General features: G+C 58.8%; 1 protein-coding gene across 4 annotated transcripts in view; it reads right to left on the bottom strand.

Moving 5' to 3' along the window:
- The window catches only part of RPTOR (regulatory associated protein of MTOR complex 1), a 350,527-nt gene that overhangs the window by 87,532 nt on the left and 236,673 nt on the right, over nucleotides 1-26,322 (bottom strand). For all 4 annotated transcript variants that reach the window (XM_040456616.1, XM_040456619.1, XM_040456617.1 and 1 more), the window contains 4 exons: nucleotides 21,563-21,663; nucleotides 20,848-20,992; nucleotides 12,772-12,847; nucleotides 5,303-5,404 (listed from right to left, as the gene is read on the bottom strand). In XM_040456616.1, the coding sequence (XP_040312550.1) occupies nucleotides 5,303-5,404; nucleotides 12,772-12,847; nucleotides 20,848-20,992; nucleotides 21,563-21,663 (424 nt within the window). The remainder of the gene's footprint in view (nucleotides 1-5,302; nucleotides 5,405-12,771; nucleotides 12,848-20,847; nucleotides 20,993-21,562; nucleotides 21,664-26,322) is intronic.

Here is a 26,322-nt window from a genome sequence, read left to right as displayed (position 1 = left end):
GGGTTTGCTGCTGTGTTCTCTGGTGATGGGACCTTGGGCCAATCACTTCACTTCCCTGACCCTTAATTTCTTAATTTATAAAAAAGGAGAAACACAAAACCAAATCCCAAAGGTTTAATTAAACAACAAATTAAGAATTCCGGGACAACACAGCCCATGACCCACTATTATTTACCAATATGATAGATAAAAATAAAATATCCTTTTAATCTGAATTCGTTACAAGTGAAGTTGATTGTCTTTTTTTCACAGGTTAATCGTCTATTTCTGTAGTAAACTGGCCACGTGTGTCCTTGTTTTTCCCACTTAGATGTCTGCCTTTTTGTCTTATTGACATGGAAAAGTTCTTTATACGTTAAAAAGAACAATCTTTGCCACGTGTTTTTCTCTTGTTTTCTTTGTTACATCAGAGTTTAAAATTTCTAATGGGGTCATTTGTAGTGACTTCTCTTCATGGTATTTACGCTCAAGGCCGTGGGTACGGAGCCCCCGGAAGGCACTCTTCTGTCCACTGCCGGCCACCCAGCGCGTGTTCGTGGGCGCTTGCTGCGTGCGGATGCTGCGCTGGGGCGCGACTGGGGGCAGCAGGGAGCCCCCCTCCCACCATCAGTCGCTGCAGAGACAGGCAGACGGCCACGTTGTCACAATCCGCGGTGACGGCAGGCAGTGCTGTGAATCATGTGCGCCTCTGCCCTCCTTGGGAGGGTCCTGAAGGTCCCCCTTCCTAGCGGGCAGCCAGGTCCCAGAGGGGAGGCAGTGCGTGGGGCCCCCAGGTAGCAGGCAGAGGGGATGGGAAAGCTTGGGGTGTCTGAGGACGGGTCCCACAGGCCAGGCTGAGGGTTTCCCCAGAGAAGCAGTAGCCAGCGTCCAATGTGGTCGCTTGGGGATAGACCGGCGGTGGCCATTTGGAGCGGGGGACAGAGTGGACCTGACCCTGAGTGATGGGGGGGAAAGCGATCCAAGGCAGCAGGGGCCGTGCCCGTGGCGGAGGAGAGGCTGGGTGGAGGGGACCGGTGGTGTCGCCTGCTCCCGGAGGTCAGTGGCAGGAGCCGCGAGGACAACACGCTGGGTGCAGGGTGTGGATCGTGTCAGGTCGTGGGGGGGAGGCAGAGGGGAGTGGGACGCGACGGGGGGCAGAGGTTTCGGGGGCTCCCTGTGAGGGGCAAACACGGGCTGGAGGGACAGGTGGGGAGGGGTCTGGACAGCACCAGGTCCCCAGCAGGAGCGGCGGCCCGGGGGCGGGGCGGGCGAGGAGGAGGAGCCGGGGCTGGCCCAGCCCCCGGGATGCCGCGTGCCCCCTCCCCCTCCCCACCCCCCCGCACTGCATCCGGGCCATTCCCTCACCTCCGTCCCCAGGCACGTGTGGGCGTCTGGAGGTGTCGAGCCTCTGACAAGAGTCGGGGCGAAGGCGTGGGACCCGATTCCACGCTGGACTCGCGGCCACCACGTGTGCCTGAAGCGGGGGTCCGCAGGGCAAGGTCGGCGGGAAAGCGCGGGCCTGCCTTCCTTCCTGCGTCCTCGGCGGGAGCGGCGGAGGCGGCGACAGTCTGACCCCGGACTTGGGCGCATTTTCAAAACCCAGTGGCGCGAGGTCCGCGGAAGCACCTGGCCCGGGCCGTCCACCACGGGGCGCGTCCGGCACGCCGACCCCACGGCGTCGGCACGCAGTGCAGGACGTCCCCTCGGCGACTCGCCGGCTGCCCGCGTCGTACCGGAAACAGAGCCGCCTCAGGGGCCGGTTTCCCGCCCACCCCGGGTGCGCGAGCGCGGCCGCAGTCGGTCGGAGACCAGAGACCCCTCCGCGGACGCTGCGCGCCGCTCCCGTCACAGCAAACGCGGCAAACGCGAACGGAGCGCCGCGTTTCGGGCAGGCGGTGCAGCGATCTGCAGGGGAGGAAGCGGCCGCGAGGCTGGCTCCGGCTCCGCGTGCCCCGGCCGCCACCGGGTACGTTGCTCTCACGGCGGCGCCGGGCCCGGAGCCTCGTTCACAAGGACGACCGTGGCACCACCGCTTCCCGCCGCCGCGTCCACACTGGCGGGACGCGCGGCGCAGCCTCCGCAGACGGCCCCGCGAGCCTGGCGCGGGGCTCTGTGCTGTGATTATTAACGTCCGATTGGAAAAGGTCAAGTGTTGGCTTTTTAAAACATGACATCGTCGTTCGGATTCCTTCTGTTGATTCGTATTTAGGAAAAATGGAAGCCTAGCGGAAATGAAAGTTACTTTACAATAAGGACTGGCTTTTGGTTGTACACTTTTTTATTCCTATTATTCCCGTTTCAGACTGGCCCAGGATCTGTGGAAATTACAGGGACAGATGGCGAACGGCACGAGCGACCGGGTCTTGCGCGTCAGTGGCGGCGTGCACACCCGCATTAACGCGGGGCTTGCCGCGGCGGCCACGCTTCACCCGCCTCGTGCAGCCACGGCGCTCGGGCTCCTGGGCCGAGACTCCTGGTGGGGAGGGGCGGGGGTGCACTTCCTACAAAAACAGATTCTGCAGCTCGGGCCTGGCGGACCTCAGTGGGTCCCGCCGGCCTGGCGCCCAGGAACCTGATGCCCACCGACATAGGTAACACGTGTCACAGTAACACGCAGTTACTTTCCTGCGTGGACTGAGAGCAACCTTGCACTTTCAGACCAAAAATTCTGTTTATAAATAAAACGATGCAGCAAAAGCAAACAGTTTCCCGATGAAATGCCCGGACTGCCTCGCGAGGTCTGTGGAGGTCCTAACAGCGTCCTATGACATCCCCTCTTCTCTCTCCTTCCTGCAGCTCGTGGGTTCTCCCCTCTCGGTCTGGGGCTTCCTTGCACACCGGCCGCCCAAGGGGCCACGGACAGCGACGTCTCGTCCACCGCAAGACCGTGTGCACCTTGTGGCGGCTCGGGGTTTGAGGGACTTCCTTCCGATTCCTCCTGCTTACACTTCTAAAAGGCAAGAAAAGCCCCGGGGGCTGGTCAGGGAAGGTTATTGCCAAGCTCACCCTCGCAGGACGGGCTGCAAATCAGCTGGCCCGAGAAGACATTTCGTCTGACACCGAAGGTCATCCGCTGATGCCTCTGAGTCTTGAGGCACAGAAAATCCTCTCTGGCGTGCGGAGAAAGTGGCAGGGATCGGAAGAGCCACAAAGTCTGTATTAAAATTCTCTTTCCCTTAGGCAGTACTTTCTGACTTGCTGAGGCCCCAGAGGAAAACTTATGGGTGACAAGGTCCAGGCTTTGGCAAAAATACAGTTCCTTAAGATAAAGCAGCGTGAAGTTAACCAGGCTAACGAGAAAGAGGCTGACCCCGTGGGCCACGCCGAATGAAGCCGGGGCGCCTCTGCATCGTGTCCCCGTCCTTTCTCGTTAAGTACAGGTTCACGTACTGACCCGGGCTGGGCACAGCCCAGGAGACGGCCCTCCAGGATGATGGAGAGCCTGCTGCTTGTGGCTATTTGCAAGATCGCACGGAAAACGTCTCCCCACTTTCCCTTCAGTTATTTTCCCTTTCTTCGGCATTACGACGCTGGCTCTGTTAGGCCCTCTTTCCCCGAGGGAGTGTGGATTGTAAATGGAACATTAGGAAAAACGTCAATAGAAGGCCATTTACAGCAGGACTGTTTGCCAGACCCGGAAGACTTGATTTCGAACGCTTGTCACCACACCCGGGCTTTGCAAAGGATGAATTTCACTCCACTGCACCGTTGAAAACACTGGAAGGTCGGTGGTAGGGCCACAGGCTCCGCGAGTGAATGTTCCGGCAAGCCAGGAGGAGCTACAGAGCACAGCACGTCCGCCCTGCGCCACGGCCGTCCCCGCACGTCCTGTCCACTTACAGCCGGCCAGCGTGTGTGCTCCCTCAAGGGACGGCCCGCTGTGTTTCCTCCTTTTTACTGCTTTTCTTCAAACCCAGGACAGTCTTCAACTGATCTGGAGGCTAACAAGCTCTGCGGGCTATTCACGATGTCGGTCACTGTACACACGGCGCCCAGACACATCCCGGGAGTGGCCGCGGCGGCCGCTGCTCTGGGGCGAGGACAGGCCGTGGCGTTTCTACCACGTCTCCAGTGCCCTCGTCCCAAGTCCCTTGCGCTGTCTGAGGTCCCGCACACAGTCCCGAGCCAGGCGAAGCCTCGGTGCTGGGGCCGGCGGACGGTCCTCAAAGTCGGCTGTGTGACGGACCCAGAGGAAGCTGACCACCCCCCGCCCGCCGAAGGAGGGACGCCCGGCTCTGGTGGCGACACAGAGAAACCATCCGCCCGTTTCCCAAACGGCCCTGGGCAGCAGGAGCCGCTCGCGGGGGGGGCTCTGTCGTGACATGGTCGGCAGCCCGTGTAAGAAGGTGCCGGCCCTTCCGCGGGCCTGGCGTCCCTCGCACAGGCGGGTGACGAGGCCCCTGCTCCCACTTCACAGGAAGGTGCTGGTGGCAGCCAGCCGGCTCTCAGGACCTGAGACCCTGAACCGGGAGGCAGTGCGCCTGTGAGCACCCGCCCCTCTCCGCCCACGGCGTCTGCCGGGCCACCGCACCCTGACCGCAGAGCCTGTGTTCCAGGTCCTAAAGTGAGTTATTAGACCTCGGTGTCTACACTGACTAGAGGTCTACACACCTTTCCCGCAAATACACGTTAACTGACACAAAAGTTCTGGGAACATTTTCTCATCTTCCCCCCCCGTGAAGAATTTTGGTAACCTGCCATCCACCTCACCCGATCATATCAGCTAAAAAAATTAGCCCAATGAGACCCACGAGACCAAGCTTCCAAGCCACCGGCAGGGCGCGGTCTTCGCGCGAGCACTGACACGGGCCACGTGAGGGCCGGCACTCGACCGCCACCACGCACGCGCCCTCCACAGAAGGGAAGGCAGGGCTTCGGTTCCGGGCTGCCTGCCGCCCAGGCAGTCCCTGCAGTCGGCAGGCGCCTGGCGAGGAGCCGCGAGGGCCGTCTGCGATGCGCTCACGGCTCCCCTCCTGTCCCCCCGGTGGCTCGGAGCCCACATCCTTGCGAACAGAAGGGCCCGATGCCACGGGCACACACGCGGTGGCGTTCCGCGGGTGCCCGGAAGGGCGGCCGACTACGACCCAAGTGAGGGGCTTGGGGGGGGGGGGGAGAGGGAACTCTGGCGCCCCCAGGCGGGCTTCCCAACTGAGTGCGATGGGAGCCGGTGGCTTGCAGGGTCTGATCCCCCCGACCCCTGGGCACCCGGCCTGCGCGTGGCCACGGGGGCGTCACTCGCACGCACGCACGCACTCTGTCCTCTGCTGGCAGCGGTCTTCCCCCGAGCCCGCTCAGCCCGTCCGGAGGGTCCGGAGACACTCACCTGCAGAACGATGGGAAGTTGCTCGGGCGGGCTCCTGTTCTCCACGCCCATGGTGAGCCACACCTGGAACGCGGTCAGCTGCTCAGCAAAGAACGGACTGTGCTGTGGGACAGGCAGGGGCGTTAGTTAGGGACCTCGCCCTGACACCACGCGGCCCCCACGGCTGCCTGGGTCCGGCTGAGGGAGGGCAGGGCGCAGCCGGGGAGGCGGCAGGAGTGACGCGACGCAGCTGGCGGCCCGGCCTGCGCGAGCAGACCAGACGAGGGCGGGAGGAGAGGGTGTCCCCGGGCTGAGCTGGGAAGACTGCAAGGAGCGTGTCTGGGGACAACGTGGGGAATCCCGCCAGGACGAGTGGAGACGCCTACAGGACATGGAGTGGGGACATGGAGTGGGAACTGTGCTGCGCCTGCAGTTGGCGGGGGGGGGGGGGGGGGGGTGGGGCCCGGCGCGGGGGGGGCAAACAAAAAGGGAGGCGGGAAAGAGCGGGGCTGAGCCTGGAGGCCAAGGGGGGGGGCGCAGAAGGAGGAGGGGTGGTGGTGGGCGGGCAGGACGCAGCCTGGTTCCCCCGAGACGGGCTGAGCAGCGCCGAGTCCCCGGAGACCGAGGTGCAGCGGGCGGGGGCGCGGCAGAGTGCACTCAACACAGGCGGGAATTTGGAGACTCCAGTGTGGACGGCTCTGAGAAGGGATCTGGGTGCAAAGGGGAAGGACAGGAATGGAGGGGGTGGCGGGAGGGGAGTGGAGGGAGGCCACCCGGTGCAGAACTCTGGTTTCCCCGTGCGGGGGCGAGGGTGTATCTGGAAGCGGCTGGTGCCATGCGGGCAGGGAGGTGGGCTCTCGGGTGGGGCCGTGCACCGCCGGCAGCCCGGGTGGCCCTCCGGGAACGGGAGTCGGGGAGGCAGACGGGCCCGGATGCGGGGACGTGGGCGGACATTGCGGCACTTGCAGGGGACTCTCTATCACTTCTATTTCTCAGTGACACGGAGAGGGAGGACACAGCCGAGCAGAGCGGCACGGGAAGGAAATAACCAGAGTTGTGATTTACTCCAGGACCCTAGAGTGGGGGGCAGGGGGCAGAGAGTATGTGAGGCCACCCTGGGGTCAGTGGAGGACCCAGGCACCGAGGTCACAGTGATGGGGGGGGCGTGGAGTTGATCTGTCCTTCTTGGACTGGCAGAGGGGACGCCTTTCCCGGCAGTGACAGGGACCAGGCAGAGGACAGAAGGAGCAGCTCAGGGAGGAGGGAGGACCTGGCCGCTGGAAGGTCCGGGAACCGAGAAGCCAGGCTAGCGGGAAGGCTGGGTGTTTTGGTCTGACAGATCATTTTCACCTAACACACGGTTCTGCTTCCCCAAACCCTGAACCAAAAGAATCCCAAGTTACAAATCTCTGCCTCCCAACCCTGTCCTCCTGCCCAAGGGGAAGGTGGTGGCTGCGTTTCAGAGTGTCTGTGTGTAAGGAAGGGGGCCGGGAAGGTGGGACTGTGGCACGTGTAGACAGCGTGGACCCGCGTGTGTTTGCACGACTCAGGTCTGTAAGCCCCACCCCAGGCCTGCTCACCCCACACCGTCCACGGGGGAGCCTGGTGGGCAGAGCCACGGTGTCCCCTCAAAACAGTCCATCGCGTGGAAAGTGCGCGGAGAGCGAGCACCACCCAGGAGTCCGCGTTCCCGCAAAGTCGGCGTGGGCCAGGGGCACCAAATCTGGAGGGCAACCTGGGAGCTGGGATGGAGCCCCCAAACTGGCTTTCCTCTTTTCAAGTGTGAATTTTTCCTGAACTGGTTGAAAACAGTAACCTCTGTTAAGCTCTCCGTCCCCACGCGTGGGAGATCTTTGGTCTCATTCCATCTCTTTCCCCCTCCTTCTAAGTCCGGATTTGAACGAAGGATGCTCCCGTGTTGCTCACTGCCGGAGAAACCGTTCCACACCGCAAGGACAAGCATTCCACGTCTTTTCACCCAAAACTCACAGAAAGGGCAAGTCTCTGCCGCTGAGCTACGTGGCGAGGGCTGTCGTGCCCCTTATGGCGCGGGCAGCCCCCCAACACAAGCAGGCTCGGCCTTCCAAATAACGCGCCCCAAAGCGCCTCGAGAGCTGCCCCCGTGTGCACCTAAGGATGAGGGAGAGCAGGGATTCTGGGCCGGGTCTCCAAGATTACGGCTGTAGCATCAGAGCTGCTGTGCAGAGGCTCTGAGTCGCGTGTCCAGGCCTCCCAGGGCAATTCTGAGGCCAGGCGGGCTGCTCTGTGGTCAGCCCACGTGTCAGATGGCCCCGGGGCCTGAAAAGAGGCGCGAGCGGAAAAGGACAGAAAGCGGGAAGGCCAGATGGGCACAAAGAGCCCCCTGACCCCTGGGGGATTCAGGCACAGAGGAAGTGATCTCAACACACCTCCTCCTCCTCTTCTCGCTTACCATCCCTGGTCCAGACACGGCTACACTGCCTGGTGTCTGTCCTCAAGTGCAGTGACACTCACTACTCACGATGACCTCACCACTTACAAGAGGAGACAACAGAAAACTGCCCAGTGGCCAAGAGCGTTCAAATTCCATAGCCTGTCAGAGCTCAGCCTGCAGATGGGCTTTCTTCAAGTCCTTCAAGAAACTCCATGCTTCCCAGCGCGAGCAACCACTCCCCCCTTCTCCCGACATCGGGAAATGCCAAATCTGATCAGGCTCCTTTCCGTCGTTAATTAAAATCTGTCCTCCCAACCTCCTTGACCCATTGTCCTCCCAACCTCCTTGACCTTGGACAAGTGACCAACATGCTGGGCTCTGTTTTGGTATATTTGACAACGAGGTTTTAAAATAAGGCCAGGGGCGCCTGGGTGGCTCAGTGAGTTGAGCATCTGACTCTTGATTTCGGCTCAGGTCATGATCTCACGGTTTGTGAGTTCAAGCCCCGTGTCAGGATCTGTGCTGACAGCATGGGTCCTGCTTGGGATTCTCTCTCTCTCTCTCTCTCTCTCTCTCTCTCTCTCTCTCTCTCTTCCAATCTCTAAATAAACAAACATTTAAAAAATAAGAAAATAAAAAAAAATGAAGGCCAGTAATTTATAGGAAAATTATTAGAACAAAATAGTGAGTTTAGTAATGCTACTGCAAAAAATCTCTTATAAACAATGTATATACGAAGAAAGGGAAAACAGAAAATTTTAGAAAGACACTATTCGCAGTCATGACGACGGATGGGAAGACGCAACACTGTGGAGATACTGCCTGCCCTGTGTCCGTCTACAGATCCATGCAATCCCTATAAAAATTGCTTTCATAATCAAGGCTGCTCAGTACTGTGCAAGGACACAGTGGCCCGAAGGGCAGAGCTGAGAACCCAGGAGCAGCCCATGCAGACGGTCGCCTGGTTCGACGTGAATAACACTGGGTAAGCTCAACCTCCACGTGTGGGAAAGCGTATCTTGACCCCTATCTCACACCATCCGTACTAGTAAATCCCAGAGGGGCTGCGAGTCTAAGGGTAAAAGTAAAACGATCAGGCTTTCAGAAGAAAAAGAACACCTTCTCAAGGGTGTTCATCTCAAGTAAACATTTCTTAAACAGGATACCAAAGGTCTTTAAGCAAATGAGAAAAAAACTGATAAATTGGATGTTAAAAGAAGAAACTTCTGTTCTAGGAAAAAAAACATAAAAAAATGAAAATAAAGTCCACAGAGATAAAAAAAGAAAGAAAAAGAAAAAGATACTCACAATGGATTTGTATTCAGATTATATGCACAACCACTACAAATCGATAGGAAACAGATAACATAAAAGAAAAACCAAAAGACTTGATGAGGCAACTTACAAAGGAGGATATTCAAATGGCAAATGAAAATACAAACTAGTGCTCAACACTACGAACCATCAGAGAAATACAAGATAAAATCTCAGTGAAACACCTCTTCACACTGAACCACAATAGCCAAATAAAGGGAAAAGGGTAGAAAGTATCAAGCGTTTATGAGGATACAGGGCAACTGAAACTCTCATAAGCTGTGTAGAGGTGCAAGTTGATTCGATCACAGGAAAACCGCCTGGCAGCGTCTACTAAAACCGACCACACGTGTGCCTGGTAACCAGCAATTTCACTCCCAGTGTGCACCCCCGACACAAACGCGCCAAAGCCACATAAAAAATTAGCAGCACCCGCAAAACTTAAGGGGGCACCAGAAAATTCAGTAATTGAAATAAAAGAATACATTAATGCGAGATTTAAAAAGAATAGATGTGAAAATCCATAATGAACGAAACATCAAAATTTCAAGTAAAGACAGGCTCAGCATTGCTGATTTCTCCTTCCTGTCAGGCTCCGACGGCTCGGCCTGGCACTGGCCAGCACTATTCGTGGGGGGTGCTACCTGTAAACTCCAAATGCCTACCGGCCGGACGATGCGCACACGACCCTTGGAGCGTCCCCCATGGTGACAAGAGCCCCGACCGCGGGAGCAGATGTAACGTTGAGTGAAAGCAGGCACGACGGCGACATGCCGTAGGACCCCGCTGATCCAAGCACACAAAACCAGGCGGGATGGTGGCTGCGCTCGGGAAAGCAGACTGAAGGCAGCAGGAAGGGGCGTCTGGGGGGTTCTAACAGGTGGCCGCTCGATCTGGGTGCTGGTTACTGGAGTGTGTTCCTCTTATAAAAACTCCTCAAGCCGCACATTTGTGATGTGCAATTTTCTCTACGTACGTTCTGCTCCCGAAAAAGTGAAAACAAAATAAAAAACCTAGCGGGGGGTCTACGTCAGTTACCCCTCCCTATCACAATTTGGGGGAAATTATTCCCAGACGCAGAACGCGGATTCCAGCAGATTAGAAATGAAGCGCTGAGATCCACGCAAGTGTGCCTGGCAGTGGAGCGGAAGGGTAATCATGCAGAAGCTGTGTTGTTTTACATACGAGTAGAGAGTTCTGATCCCCTAAGGGTACAACGTAAAACCACACACGGTCTAGAAAGCCGGAACTGTAGGAGGTTTTCTAAACACGTGTTTGTGGCGACGGGCCCTCGTCTCCCTGGGCGAGCTGAGGCACTCGGGAGGGCCTCCAGCTGCAGTGGAGGGGGGGGGGGCCTGGGCTGTCCCCACGGAGTTCCGTGACTGCACGAGCCCGGTCCCTGCCTCAGTGTGGGTCCAGCGGGAAGGGGCCACGTGCACTGCGGAGAGCCGAGCGCAGGCCCTGCCAGCTCTCCCTTCAGGGTGGAAAACAAGGTGGCTTGCGATTTAACTTGTGAGAGCGTTAAGAACAGGCGGGCGGAGAGAGGGGTGGATGTGCTCAAGCAAGTGGCAAATGTTCACGGCAGGACGGTGGGCACACAGGTGCTCCCTGTACTACTCTTCCAACCTTGTGGAGGCTTGAACGTTTTCATACTAAAACGTGAAGGTTTTCAAGCACTAAAGAGGAGGAGATAGAAGATAAACAAGAGAGGAAGGCCTCTCAGCCCATCGCCCCCGCCACAGGGGCGTCAGACCATCTGAGGAATTACACCCCACAGAGACACGCGCCTGCACGGATCACACGCACCTACACAGATACGCACACACGTACACGCACGTGCACAGAGACGCACCTGCACCGATCGCGTGCGCACACACACGTGCACAGGGACACGGACACACAACGCAGCGACACAGATGAGCACATATGTACACACACACGCACCGACATCTGCCCCACACATGTACATACGCACCCAGATGTGGACACCTCCCACACCCACCTGCAGATACACTCAGTGCGCACATGTACATCTGTGCACACGGGTACATGAACACACACATACATGGACACACACCCACAGATATGCAGACACGTACACACACACACACACACCTGTCCACACAGGTATGCACTTATGTACACACACGTGCACACAAGCACACATGCATACACACACCCTACACACATACAAACACACACCACACCCCACGTGCACAAGCACACACCCCACACAGAAACACACACGTATACACACATGTATAGACAGGTAACCACAGATATACACACATGTGCACACACGTATAGAGACGCACATACCCAGGTATGCACAGTGAACACATGTACATACACACTCTCATGTACATGGACACACCTCACATAGATAACACACCCACCCACGTATACAACAGATATACACCCCACACAGATACGCACAAAGCACACGTGGACACACGTTGCACACAGACACGCACAAATGTACATGCACACACATCCCCACGTGTATGTAGGCATACCCCAGATACATACACATGCACACACGTGCACACAGATACATCCCCACACACACTTGCACAGACACACCAGAGAGACACACGTACATGTGCACATGTGCACATGGAGACCCACATACAGATACGTACAAACACACATGTAGATACACTCTACACACATACACATGTATACACATGTGCACACATACCTCACACACGCGCACACATACACACACACACCCCATGTAGATAAACATACACGTACCCCACACGTGCACTCACACGCTCCTACAGATATGCACACACATACATGTACCCCCACGAGTACTCGTACTCCACACAGATACGCACACCTATGTACACCCCCACCCCCACCCCGATCCACATGTGCACATACACACACACCCACGCTCAACCTGAGCACTCGGCCCGTGTGAACTCCTTCAGTCCTCCCGAGCCCCTTCAATGGATACCGCCCCGATTCTCCTGTAAAACGAAGAAACCGAGGCCCAGGGGAGCGGGCTTGCCCACCGGCGTCTTGGGTTGGGCCAGAGACGACAGTGTGGGTACAGAAGGCTAGGGGCTCTGACCACCTGGCCCCACCCCCCGACTCACCTGGGTCTCAGATGGCCTGGAGGCGCCCACTACCCCCTGCTGTCCGGCTCCTCCCAGACCCAAAAGTCTCCCCTACCTGTGGGGGTCAGAGGGCACACATGTGCTCCCCACACCCTCCGCCTGTTCCTAGCCGTGCTCTAACTCGACGGGTGTGACCCCCCACCCCTTTCTCAGGGTTGTCCAGGGAGGGGCCGGGTCTTCTGCAGGTGCACTCAGGCTTGCACAGTAAGCACTCGACAGACAGGTCCCAAATGAAGCCAAGGAGGCCGTGCAGCAGTGGGGGCGAGAAGGGCTGGTGGCGAGGGGCCGTGAGACCCTCCGTGTCAGGCCCCCGGGCGGCCTGGGGACCAGCTATCCCCTCAGGGCCGAACCTGACACCCTCCGAGGGTTCCAGTCAGGAGTCTCGGGAAACCAGAACCCATTCCAGGTAAAAGGTAGAGCGTGGAACACGGCTCGGGGAGTGCACGCTAAGGACAGCATTTTAAGAGAAGACGTTTCTGGAGAGCTTGCCGGCTCAAAATCCTTAACCCCCCGGCGGATGCGATCTTCCAAACTTTGCTGACTGCACGGTTTCCCAGGAGGGTGAACAAAGTCCAACAACCCAGTGCCCTGCGTGCCGCCCCAGTGGACCACACGGACGCCCATGTGGGACTCACCCGAAACGCCGTGCCTTCCTCAATGATGGTGGGCAGCTGAGAGAGGCAGATGTCGACGGCCAGGTCCCAGGCTTGCCTGCGGAGAGAGCAGAGGGGCGCCCACAGGGCCTTACTGACCGCTTCTCTGGGCGGGGCCCTGGCCACGGCCGGGCCACAGGAGAAGGAGGAAGGCATCTGGCTGCACACTGAAGCCGTCTTGTTAACGTGGTTTCTCTTTAAATTTAAATGAGAAAAGAGCTTGGGAGAGATAAAGGGACGGTCTCACTTTCTGCCACAGCTTCTCCCCTGACTTGGTGCCACAGCCTGTCCGCGGCCCTGAAGCAGCCGTGGCACCACGGTTTCCGGACCGTGGCGGTGTCGCACGCAAACGCCCCACGGTGCTTCATCAGAAACGGCCAGCGTGGGGCCAGGAGGCGGCTCTGTCTAGGCCCCCCGTCCTGAGCGGCCCCTCATCCCGCCCTGAATCAGGACTGGCCCCACACCGCCCGCTGCCTGGGCCTGTCCCCGAAGGAGCCACTCAGGATGAGGTGTCCCTGTCCTCGTTTGAGAGGACGGCAAGTCACTGATGTGTGGCCCTGGCCACCTCTCCACCGGTTTCGCACAGCATCGGGACCTAGCTCAAAACACACACAAGACGGCCAGAGTGCGCCCGACGGCCTGGCGAGTGTGGCTCCACCTCCCTGGCATCAGTTTTCCCGTCGTGCCTGCTCGGAGGGTCCTCGGGAGACCCTGGGAGGGCAGGTGCCTTCGCGGGGGCGCCGAGGAATGAGGGCCGCTCGTGGCATTCGGCGTTAGCTCTGAACTGACACAGACGATCACCTCACTTCCTCTATGGCCACAGATGGGAAGCGTGGATGCCGTGGACACAAGGTTCCTTCGTCCCTGCTCTCCCTTCCCTTTCCCGTGGAGACAAGGTGGGGCCAGCATGCGGATCTGGTTTCCAGCAAGGCCACCCCTTCTCCCAGGACACTTCCCGAGAGGCAGGATTCCACCTGCCGTTTATTAGACTCATGGCCCCACATGATCGTGGGGAACGGGGTACCGTTGCTCCACGTCCCCAGGGAGGACCAAATCAGGAACGAAAAATGTAAACAGCCAGAACACGGGAAACACGTAAGACAAACAACAGCCTGGAGGCTCTCTGTCATTATTCAAACACACGAAATATATTCCAGTTTTCCCAGACCGGCCCCCGCCAAACAAGCACACCCTTCCCCCACCAATCTAATTAAGAGGCAATCAGCACATAATCAAAAGTGCCTCAAAGAACAAGCAATAAATAGTTCCCATATGCTCAATAAGTGGCCAGGCTGCAGGCAGAACGGTTCTTCAGCGGCGTTGAGGGAGAGATTTACTCTTTGTTAGACAGAAACAAAGTCAATTACTGCAATTCCGTGCTATAAAAATTCCTTGAATTTAACCTAATAAAAACTTTGAACTTGAGGAGTTGCGAGCGTGTGCAAGCTGGGGGCAGGTAAAGGTGTGGGTCTAGGGCGGCTGGAACCACGCTTGCGTGGAGCAGGCGACACGCCCTTCTCAGCCCCTCTCACCAAGATCACGGGGCAAGGACAGGCCTCCCGTGAAAACGCCGCCACAGCTGTCCTCAGTCCTGGCGGGGGTGTCCTGGATTATCAGCGGAACCAGGCCACACTGGGACAGGCCACCCTGCGGTCTCGTGGCTGGCACCCACTGGGTCCCTCCAAAGAGTGAAAGCCTCACGGAGCTGCACCGGGGCCAGAGGGCGACAGTCCTTCTGAGAGCCACGTGGTCACTGGCTGGCCAGGCGGCTCCCGAGTGTCGGCCCCTCCCTCGGGGACTGGGTCCTCAAGCAGCCCCAGAATGTGCTTTCATGTGTGCACAGGGGCGGGGGCGGGGGGGGGGGGGCGCTGTGGACATGACAGGGGGCCCTGGAGCAGGGGAGCCCCGGAGCTCCTGGGAGTGAGGAAGGGAGGCTGCTCAGGGCCGTGGACAGAGGGGCACGGCCGTCGGGTGGACAGAGGAAAGGGGCTGGCCCACGGCGTTGAAGACGGTGGCATGTGTGCAGCTGCGGCAGGCCCGGTGACCCTCTCCAGGCCTCTGGCTGCTGGTGCTTGCAAGGGGAAAGGGTCGGCTCGGGGACCTGAGCTCCCACGAAAGCCCGGCAGCTCGAGAGTGGCGCTCTCTCCGGAGCATCTCACCGGTTGGTTGAAACCGGCTGCATTTTCTAGGCTAAGATCAAAATGAACTTGGCGTCTTAATTTGGATTCTCGCTCGGGGAGAGTGGGACTGTGAGTCCTGGGAAGTCTGAGGCCGTGGCGAGGGGCCAACCCGGGAGGTGTCTGCGTTCGCACTTCCCACGGCCCGCGAAGCGGCCATACTGCGGCGGGAGGGGGCGCCGCGACAGCCTGGCCAGCCGAGCGGATCCCCGCGGCGTGGGGCAGAGGCAGCTCGATGAGTCACTGCCCGGGGAAAACGTGCCGTGCCGGCAGGAGCTCGGGCTTTCAGGAAACGGGCCTGTGATGGCAGACGCCCAGGGAGTGGGCCGGGAGGGGAGCCTTCCAAGAGCGCGCGGCCTCCATCTGTAGCGACCGCGCAGCGGGCGAGGCGCCCTCGACGGAGACGGAAGGCACAGGTTACTACCGTGGAGAGAGGCGAGGTTTCACGGCCTGCAGAAATCGAAAGTGAAGGAGAACGAGCCCCTGGCGGCTTCACATCAGAGATTAAACAGGAGCCGAGCCGAGCGCCCCTCCCGAAGCCAAGTGCAAGTGCAGACTGCGTTGTGTTTTAACCCCGCTTTCTGTGGGGCTTTGTTCCCTCCCTCCACTGCTCAAAATTCAACCTCCCCATCACCACCCAAGCACTGTAGTAACTAGACGGCACATCATTTATTCCAGACGCTCTTTCGGAAGCCGCGGCTGGCTGTGTGCTCCCTGGGGATGCAGCAGCTCCGGTCTGTTTCTGAGGAGGGACGGAAAGAGCCAGGGGCGTTGTTCTGACGCGCCCGTCACCGAACCAGCTCCGCCGCAAGCCCACGCCAGCACGGAGCACCCAGGCAACGCGGCAGAACTGAGCCCAGCGCAGCGCGACCACCTTGGCGTCCGGGCCTCACTCACGTCCTCCCCGCTGTGCGCCCGACACCACAGCCTGGTCCCTCACGGCTGCTCTCCCGCACGGAGGGGGTGTGAGCAGCACGCCGGCCACCCGGGACCTGCCGCGTTCCCCGCCCCCCCCCCCCCCCGGATGAGGCGCATGAGACACAGGAACGAGAGCACGAACGAGCTGGGCCCCCGGGGCTGGCCACTGCGGGGCGGCGGGAAGCGTGGGTCCCCGCGGCTGACGCTTAGGCCACATGGAACGAGCGACAGACTCTCCTTCGCGAAGCCAGCAGACCCTGCGTTGCCAACTACCCTGTATTTCCACCGCTGCTTCTAACCACCCCCAGGGGAGGAGGCCTCCCACTGCAGCCGGGTCGGTCCGCCCGCAGGGGCCTGACCTGGTATTGACACCCAGTGTTTCTGACCTCTGACTTAGAAACAACTCTGAACGATTTTATAAAGAAATAAAGACCCCCCCCACTGTCTCCAGGTGGTCCCTTCCTCCCCAGATCTACAACACGGTAGCCGGGCCAACCCGGCCAACCCTACAGCTGCAGCCCTGTGTCACTCTGGGAAGCACGGCTGACCCTCTGCGAGCATCTCCTTAGAAACCACCTTAGCAAAGGCAGGAGCCGGAGCCAAAGCCGGGGTGGGGCCCAGGAAAACGCAAGTGCAAATGAGCATTTCCCTAAAGCCCGGGAGAGAGTGGAAACCTACAAGCATCACCTTCACACTCTCTTCCCGCCTTGACACTATTTGTTTAGGTGTGCGGGACCAAGACTTTGTCACTGTGGACACTCCCCTAGGAAGCACAGACCGTCCGTGTGGGTCTTCTAGACGCCCCTGGGTGTGAACAGGAAGCAAGGCTCATCCAAGGCGGCCCCGCAGGCCAGCAGCAGCTGGAGGGAAGCCAGTCCACGCAAGGGGACTGGGACTTAGGTCACTTTTGACGAGGAACTTGGGAACAGCATTTAAAAAACCGTGATCACGGGGCACCTGGGTGGCTCAGTCAGTTAAGTGGCCAACTTCGGCTCAGGTCATGACCACATGGTTTTGGGAGTTCGAGCCCCATGTTGGGCTCTGTGCTGACAGTGCAGGGCCTGCTTGGGACTCTCTCTCCCTCTCTCTCTGCCCCCTGCCCTGCTCACGCACATGGCACGCGCTCTAACTAAATAAACTTAAAACACATTGTGGCCACTCCTAATTTGGGTGTGCGTGGGGGGTGTATTTACCACTAAACGAGTCCCCTTGAATCTTCTGTGTGCTCAGTGAACTCTCGCACTGGCCGGAAACGCCCGTGTCTCCATGTGCTGTGGTGGCCATTGCTGCTTGAGTATGTTTCTACGAGCATTTTCTACTTGAGATCTAAAGGCTGCTTTCACATCCAAGTCCTGATCAAAGTAGGTTAATGGCATAATTTTCAACATTTAATGGGATTGACTAATGTTTACTCTTTGGCTATACCTCATGCCGGCACCGTCATTAGGAAAACCCTATCTGGAGGAAACGTGTGCTGTACGCATATGATTTCCTCCCTGGAAATCGCATCACCGCTGATTCCTGCAAGAGAACCCTGTAGATTCACTTGCGTGGCCTTTCTCAGCATATAAAGATAGAAGGCCATGATATCAAGCCTTTCCAAAAAAGATCCCAATTGGAGAGGACCTTCGAGGCCAACAGTGAAGCAGGGTGGGCTCACGAAAGGAGAGCCCGGGCCACCACCGATGCCTCCCCACCTGCATGGCTACCAGGCTTCAGGGGCCCCGGGGGCACCAAGGTGCAGAACCCCCTGCTTCCACTCCCCGGGGCACCCGTGGTCCCGGACTCATGCAGAGTCCCCAGCAGGCTGCATCTAGCCCCCTATTGGTTGCGTTTGGCCCTCAGAAAGTTTTTTTAAAAATACCGTATTGGTGGGGCTCCTGGGTGGCTCGGTCGGTTGAGCGCCTGACTTCGGCTCAGGTCATGATCTCACAGTTTGTGGGTTCGAGCCCCACGTCAGGCTCTGTGCTGACAGCTCAGAGCCTGGAGGCTGCTTCGGATTCTGTGTCCCCCTCTCTTTGCCCCTCCCCACTCTGTCTCTCAGAAAGAAACATTAAAAAAAAAAATACTACGTTGGCTATCAACATTTTAAAATAAGAAAATTGGAAATGAAAATATGAATTTATGACTACTCTTAAAAATTTACCGTGGGCCCAAACTGCCCCCTGGAGCTGAGTGTCAACGATGCAGGCTTGCGGTCAACACCTGGCCCTCTGCCCCTCGCCCCACACTGCTCCCTCTTGGATGCTCCCACAGGACCGGCGGACATGGGGGCAGACAAGGTACAAAGAGACTCCTGCCAACTGAAGCCCTCCCAGGCCCACCACCTCTAAATTCTGCCCAAACGGAGAACGCGCTTTTGGGAGTTGGGCCATATGACACCCGCTGCACGTTTTCTGAAAAGCCGCCCTTTTACGGTCCACGACCCTGACAGTGGTCTCCTCCCGTAACAGCAGCTGGCACAGCACCGGGACCCCAAGCGGTCCGAACGCAGGCCCGGCCAGGCCAGCGTCTGTACGTGCTGATGACGCGAGGGGCCCTGGTGCGAGGGCCTGGCGTGAAGCCGGGAAGGCTGGGCCCGTTTCTCTACCTGGCCCCTTTGGGTGGCTCACCCACGACCCCTACAACCTGTCCTGCCCCTATGCATAGCTCTGGGCACATCCCCGGACAGCTGTGCCTGCGCTGCGGCATCCTGGCCCGCCACGTTCACTCACGGATGAGCACGGGGCCTTGGAGCCCAGGTCCGGCTCCAGCACATGAAGCTGCTTCCCACGGAGCCCCAGCTGCAAAGATTGGATCCCACGTACAGGGAGCAAGGGAGGGCAGCAGGCCGGATGGCGCTCCACGCAATGGGGGCCGCGAAGGCCGAGACCGGACGAGACCCCACGTCCAGGGTACGTTCCAGCCGCAGAGGGGCCCTGACGTGCTCAGGGAGGCCAGGCCAGGGGAGGGGGACGGCCCGGGGGCACACATACGGCCGCTAGCCACTCTGCCTGCCTCGGATCCTGTGAGGCTCTCCCCGCGTTCCCCTGGGCCCCCGTGGACCTCTGTATGGTTCGTGTTTCTGGGACAAACGCAGATGTGCTTTATGAGATTCGGGGGTGCTGACCGTGCGGAAGAGAGGGCCACATTCCTAGCCTTTGGCGCTGGCAAGAAAGCCATCCTTAATGGTGACGGCGGGATCACGCGGGGCTGCCGTCACGTCTGGGCTTTGGACCTTATCTTAAGCCGTTCTTACAAACTCAGAAACGTTCTAGGAGGCCAATCCTGGGAAAGCAGCCCGGGAGGACAAGAGGAGGGGGGCGTTTGCACCTGCTTCCTTCCCCGGGTGCCCGGCTCTGCCTGGCTTTGCCATCTTCTCCGCGCAGCCCGTGGCCTTCCCCCCACGCGGCTGAGCCAGCTCACGGGAGGCATTTCTACAGCCAGAGAGGTGCGCGTTCACTGGAAAATGCACTCGAGGAGCGTGCTGGGGTGTCGGGAGGACGCGGGCCGCCTCTCTCTGACAGGCGGTGCCCCGCACCCCGGGGAGCCTGCTCGGCCAGCGGCGCCGGCGGCCCGGGAGGCCCTCCGCTCCGCGCAGCTGGTGTGACGCCCGTTCCCTGTGGCTTCACCAGTTTTCCTGCCAAGACCAGCCGTGGCACTGACCTCATGCAGCCTTTCCACCATTTTCTTCCCTTTTTTATAATACGTGTTTTATAAAAACCTGGTTCGGGAGAAATAGGACTTAGGACATCACTTTTCTTCCTAGGCAGTTTTGAGGAGCCACTCTTCCAGACACATCCATCTTCACTCTAATTATTCACTCTGAGTACCATAAAGGCCTTCAAACACCCTCCCAGTTGCAGCGTGGCGAGGCCACTCTGCACACGTGACCCGCCTGCCACATGGGGACTGTGGTGGCCCCGCCGCCTGGGGTCCCCACGGCAACATTCTGTTTTACCCTGTAAATACCGGACGCGGGTATGGACACGCACAGAATCGTTTAGCAGCCAACACGGCGCGTCCCCGTTTCCCTCACAGAGGAGAATCTTACTTCCTGATTTCCCGAGTGGATGAGGGCAGTACGTCTACGAACCCATCCCTGGCTCTCCACGTTTTCAGCACCACGGGAAAGTGGTCATGCATGTATTTAAAAAAATTAATCGCCAGCTGGAATAAACCTGACCACGGAGATACACCTTGAGTGAATGGCTGTTTTTAACTATCTGTATTAGAGTTTCTCCCACGGACAGACACCTTTGCTATCGCCCCGTTTTAGCACTGCCTCAAATTCCGCTTGTGTTACAGAAGCAAGGGGACGGGAAGAAACCAAATGCCATCATTGGGAGGCCCGAGTAGAAGACACGTCACACGAGTACCGTTGTTACTCCTGTTACTGGCAGTGTAAGTAGCAACCGTCCGATGTGGGGGGAAACTATAAGCGAGAGTCATAGGAATCTCACTCGTGTGCGGTGTGAGCACGTACGTGTGTGTGCGACCGTGTATGTGTGTCTGGACACACACACGTGCGGGTGCTTGTGTGAAGTAACCATACAATTAATTGCTCGCGAATCCAACAGCTTTAATCCGATGGAACAGTGTGGGACACACTTCCTAAGCCCAGCTGGCATTTTCTTTTCTCGATACCGGTCTCTGCGGAGTCAGAAGCCTGTGTGCGGGCCTCTCCTGCCCCGAGTGGCTGGATCGTAAGGCCCCTGGAGCCGCCGGTCCCGCTCAGTCGTGAGAGACACCCCAAGGCGCCTGCACCTCTGAACTCTGAGGGGACCCACGTGTCCTGTGCGCGGGGAGCTTTAGGCAGGACTTTGCCAGCTGTTAGCACCGCCTGGGTCTCCGAGCTTGGTGGCAAGTCTTCCTATTTTGTCTCACGTGATTCCATTAAACTTGTCCCACGGCAGAAATGGACAGAAACCAAGCCACTGAGAGAACGTCACACTGTCTGGCCCTGTCGGCCGGGGACACTTACCACATCGCGTGCATGTACGTGGGGGGCAGGCGTGGGCTGCTGACGGGAGTGCAGTTGTAGGACCTCATGATCCTTTCTGCCAGTAGAAAATTTCGAAACAGACTCGCCACCAACAGGTCCTGTCTGAAGAGTTTTTGGAAGAGATCTGGGGGCAGATAAAACATACAAAGGTACCTCTGGTGACTCACGTCCAGCACTGAAAGCCAAAAACACAGATTTACTTCTAGAAGAATATTTTACAAGCAAGCTGGGACTCATACGCACATTTCCTGTTGGCAATATGCACACACAGATATACTCACACAGATGCAAACGCCAAACCCTAGAGGGTCAGTACAGAACACTTCTGGTTTTAAGAACCAGAACACTTATCAGAACACTTCTGGTTTTAGGAAATACGGGCCGTGCCAATTTTTACGAAGAAAGGTGAGCCCTGAGTCTGCCTAGAAGGTAGCATGATAACGTCGGAGCGAGCACTCACGTGGAGCTCGCTGTCCGCCACAGGTCTTGGTGCCTGATGCGCCGTGGCTCACGGAAACCCCCAGAGGCTCTCCCTGCCCCCCTCGCCCCCCAGCTTTCCTCCCCAACAAGATCTCGCTGCTTCTGCCTCGCTTCCCTTGTTCCATGGGCCAGTGTCTCCCACCGGGCGGCTGCCCTGCCCGGCCCCACGCGGCCCGGCCCGGCCGCCTCCCTGCCCTGCCCCACGCCGCCTCACCCCGAGGCAGCACGTTCCAGGCGATGGTGTCTGTGATGGCTGTGAAGATCCAGTTCAGCTCCCCCAGAGGGGTCCTCCGGTCATTCAGCCGGCCGGGGATCCTAGGAGACACGGGGTGCTTGCATTAATGACTACCCAGAGAGTCCTGGCTCCCGAAGAGGGGCGCGGGGAGGAGATGTGGGGAGAAGGCGGGAGGCGCCACACTGCAGGCAGAGGCGGGGGAGGCCGGCCCTGCCTGTGACGCGGAGACCCGCGCACTCCGGCCTCCGTCTTCACTGTCCTCCCCTCCACGGCCACACAAAGCAGCCCCTTGGGGTCCCCCGACGCGTGGGCCGGACCCAGCGGCTACGCACACCAGTCTCGTGGTTTCCTTGGCCGATCTCCTGCCTCCACAGGGCAGCCTGGGCATCTGCTATGGGGGAGCCCGTGCCCCGTTCTTCCTTTCTGCACCTCCCTGCGCCCCGGAGCCCCGTGGCTCCAGGCCGTGGAAGTGCACTTTCGACCCGAGGGCTGGGGGAGAAAGCCCGTCTTCCGAGGTCAGCTTCCCTTCCGTTCGCCCGTCACATATCTGAGCGCCTGCTCTGGGGCCAGATGCCGGTCTAGCACCCCACTGTCTAGGACCCGCAGACACGCTGCGGCTGAAGTGTGCAAGGAACGGGCACTTGAGGAAGTAGCGAGCTTGGATGTCTTGCCACGGGTTCGCTCTTTTGAACGCACTCAGTGTTCTCCAAACTGCAAGGTGAGAGGGCACGTCCCCAGGACGGCCCTCACCTCCGACACGTCGGACGCCAGCCGCAAGTTCCAAGGGTCCCCGAACCACTCAGTTTGGAGGACTCACCAGGAGGAGTCGCACGAGTCAGTGAACGCGGTCACACTTGCGGTTCCGTTTATTAGAAAGAAACACAGAGACTCAAGTCAGTCGAGGGACGGCGGGGGCAGAGTCCAGGAGAAGTGCCAAACGCGGGGCCTCCGTGTCGCCTCCTGGCATCCACATGTGACAACGTGCACAGAGCTCTGCCAGCCGGGGGGCCCTGGGGCCTTGGTGTCCACCTGGGAGCACTGCTTGGCCAACCGCGGCCCATGAGCTTGACCTCAGCCTCCAGGTGGATGGACACCACGCTCAAACCCCAGCCCAAATCACGTGGTTGCCCTCTGGGGACGGAGGGGGTGCCTCCCCCCTCCCCACCCCTGCTGAGAGGACAGGGTGTGGCTGGCACCCGCCCCAAGCAGTGATGCTCCTGTCTGAAATGGCACCGGCCCTCTCCTTGCGCAAGGCCTGGTTCTTCACCACACAAACATCCGCCTGTTTAACGTCCACAACAAGCCTATTCGGGCCGAGACTTCAGATTTTTGGATTCATGCGTCGTCTTGGGCGCAGTGCCTTCACGAGACTAAAACCCCACAGGTGCGTCCGTCGGAGGCCAGGCTGGGTCACGCGCACAGGCCTTCCAGCAAGGTGGCCGAGGGGCGTGTTGCCTGCCTTAACCCCCTTTGAAGGACGGGAAGAAAACACCCGACCTGGATGGCAGGAATCAGGCACGCACCAGCCGGCACAGGCCGCCCTGGGGGTGGAGCCGGCACCGCCCGTCGGGAAAGGACAGACCTGAGAAGGCGGGGGACACACGACACGCGGCGTATGTACAGGGGCGAAAAGTCAGAACCGAGGCACGTCACCAGAACAGGAGGAACGAGTCGGTTAGGGAACAACCCCGTGGAATTACTTCAAGCCCTTAGACCGCCGCTTATGAATATTTCAACGATTTGGGAAAAGGCACGCTTTCTAACACCGAGTGAGGGAGACAGATTCTGTGCAGCCGTCACCACCCAGGATGCGCCACGGGCGGGGCCAGAAGACACGGCCTCGAGGCAGGACCGTGGGGATGCCGCTGTCATCTCACGTGGGCGCGCAGTCGGCATCTGCTGCACGGGGCGTACCCCGCTAGAGCGATGGGGAGCAAACCAAGCCCCGGTTCCTTCGTCTCCCCACCCCCCGCCCAAGCCCCTGGTGGCCGTGCTGGAGGACGGGCGGCTGCTGGGCGACAGGAAGGCACTCTTGGAAGAGTCTGACCAAGGTCTGTTTGCAAACCTGGACCCAGCACGTCAGGGACACGAGCCAGGCCGTCTTGAATCAGGCGAGGCAGCACAGAGGTCCGATCCCCTGGGTAAAGGGACACCGCACCCCAGGAGCACAGAGCTGCTGAGATTTCGGCCATGGTGGGTGCATGGCTAGGCCGCTGGGATGACAGAGGCCAACCCTTGTCAGGCTATGGCCAGTGTGTGTTTGGGGGCTTAAAAAATCCTCATCTTGCGACAATCACCAGCAGATAAATGCAAAAGCAGCCTCCCGCTACCGTCTGGAAACTCCATGGGTCCTGCTCACTAAGCTCATCGTGAAGCCAGAGACAAAGCCGCCTGCCGACCAACGGAGACAGACCCACGCATCATTCAAATTGACCCACCCGCCCATCGGTCCCAGACGCCTCTGCACACGGCAGGCTGGGATGGGTACTGGGGAGGGCAGAGTGGAACGAACCAACTTCCCCCACTTGTCGGGTCACTTCAGGGGGCCTGGTGGCTCAGTCGGTTGGGCATCCAGCTTCAGCTCAGGTCATGGTCTCATGGTTCCCGAGTTCGAGCCCCGCATCGGGCTTGCTGCTGTCAGCCCAGAGCTCAGTTTGGATCCTCTGTCTCCCACCCTCTCTCTCTCTCAAAAACTAACAAACGTTAAAAAGAATTAAATCGCTTCAGAAACCTTTTGTCTCTGTTTTCCTTTCCGTATCAGAGCCTAAAGAACGTCAGAGCCCAGCGTATGCGGGAGGCCGCCTGGACCCCAGACGGCTCACTCGGGGCCACGGAAGGGACGGAGCAGCACAGAAGGTCAAACCCAAGACCACACTTCATTACAGAGCTCCTCCAAACCCCCAAAGGGTTTCATTGACAATCAAGGTAGTTCTTTCAAAATTTTTTAAAAAATTTTCTTTTTTTTCAACGTTCATTTATTTTTGGGACAGAGAGAGACAGAGCATGAACGGGGGAGGGGCAGAGAGAGAGGGAGACACAGAATCAGAAACAGGCTCCAGGCTCTGAGCTGTCAGCATACAGCCCGACGCGGGGCTCGAACTCACGAACTGCGAGATCATGACCTGAGCCGAAGTCGGACGCTTAACTGACTGAGCCACCCAGGCGCCCCTAGTTCTTTCAAAATTTAAATCCACAGTGTTAATCAAGGCTAGCTTTCGTGAGAAAAGCATAAAAAGTTGCAGTTTAGGAACAGATCATCGAGTTGGGAGAAGAGAAAGCCCAGATCCGAGTCCCAGCTGGGCTGCATCGGGGTAACTTCTGGCCTCTGTGTCTCCGCTTGGAGTCACTGAGGCTGACCTTACGCGCAAACCGGAGTCTAGAGTCAGACGGGCAGCACTTGAGAGGAAGACGCGGCAGACGGCCACAGTGATGGCCCTGAAGAGTGCGGGCCACCGCCCCAAACCCTTCGTTACCGCCACTGCTGTCGCCAGATACCCTGATCTCCCCCAATATCTGGGATCACCTGCAGCTTTCCGATCCTTGACCTCAATACCCAGGCCATCACTGGCGACCTCCAGCCCCAGCCCTGGTAATACAGTAGCTGCTCGTCAGGATCCACACCCCCATTCTTATGAGGGACGAGAGGGTCTTCCCTCCTGGACCACACTCTCCCTCACTGACGCCTGTCTGCTACCCTCTGCCATCTCTGCAATCGGTACAACGGTCCCCGCACGGGGAGCACGTCACTTAGCCTCTGACACGGCCCCGTCCTAGGCATCATCTTCTGGCCCACCCAGACCCCGGACCTGGTAGAGACGGTGTGGGCCGTGTTCCCATGCGGCCCCAGCTGCCCCGATGACGAGGAAAGCGTCCAAGTCCATGCAGTCCTGCTGAGGAGGTGGGCTCCCGGCGTGCACCGTGACACCTCCCCGCCCCTGTCCTTCCCTGTCCCCTGGCCTCCGCTCCCAGTGGCCTGCGCGGAACACCGGAAGGCTCCTTCTGTTGTCCAGAGGAGAACAAAATAACATAGAAGTTCACGCCCCACGAGACCCACCAATCGGGCAGGGCACTCTGTCCTGGTCTGTGTCTGTCCGTCTGCCTCCTTCCCTAACCTTTGTTCACCTGTCTTCACGGCTCACCTCCAGGACTACCGCCATCTCTCCCCGTGTTGTGTCCCCACGTCGGGGCCCACGCAGATGCTTTCACCAAAGGTCAAAACCTCAGAGGCACAGCTCACCTGCTCTCCAACCGCTCGTGTCTCTGAGCTTCTGCAAGACACTGCTTTTGTCTGCCTTTTGCCGCTGAACCGCTTTGCTGGACCTCAGCTCTTCCGCTGCAGTTCACGCCACGCAGGGCGATGGCCCGTGGCGTGTCTTTGTCGATGACTCTGTGGCTACTCTGCTCCAACAGACCTCACGGGGAACGCGGGAGGGCACCGCCCCCCTGGTGGCGCGGGTGGGGCTGGTGGGGCTGGCGGCTCCCGGCCTCCTGGCTGCCCCCGCCTCCCGAGACAGATGGCCTCCGTGAGGCCGCGGGCAAGCGAGGGCAAGAGCACGGCCCTGTGCAGTCAGGTGGAACGCTCCCACGTGGCTTCAGAACCACCCATGATCGCCACCTTGACACACTGAACTTTGAACTAGCTCCCAGTCCCTTCTGCCCCCACCCTGCTCGGCAGGTCCGTTACCTCGCAGTCTGAAAAAACATGGAGCTCTTTCTGTTCACCTGCTCAGCCTGCCCCG

Source organism: Herpailurus yagouaroundi, unplaced genomic scaffold (genome assembly GCF_014898765.1).
Source record: "Herpailurus yagouaroundi ecotype Mexico unplaced genomic scaffold, PumYag 217, whole genome shotgun sequence".
Taxonomy (NCBI): domain Eukaryota; kingdom Metazoa; phylum Chordata; class Mammalia; order Carnivora; family Felidae; genus Herpailurus; species Herpailurus yagouaroundi.
Note: the sequence above shows the minus strand (reverse complement) of the source record. Positions and strands in the feature narration are given on the sequence as shown.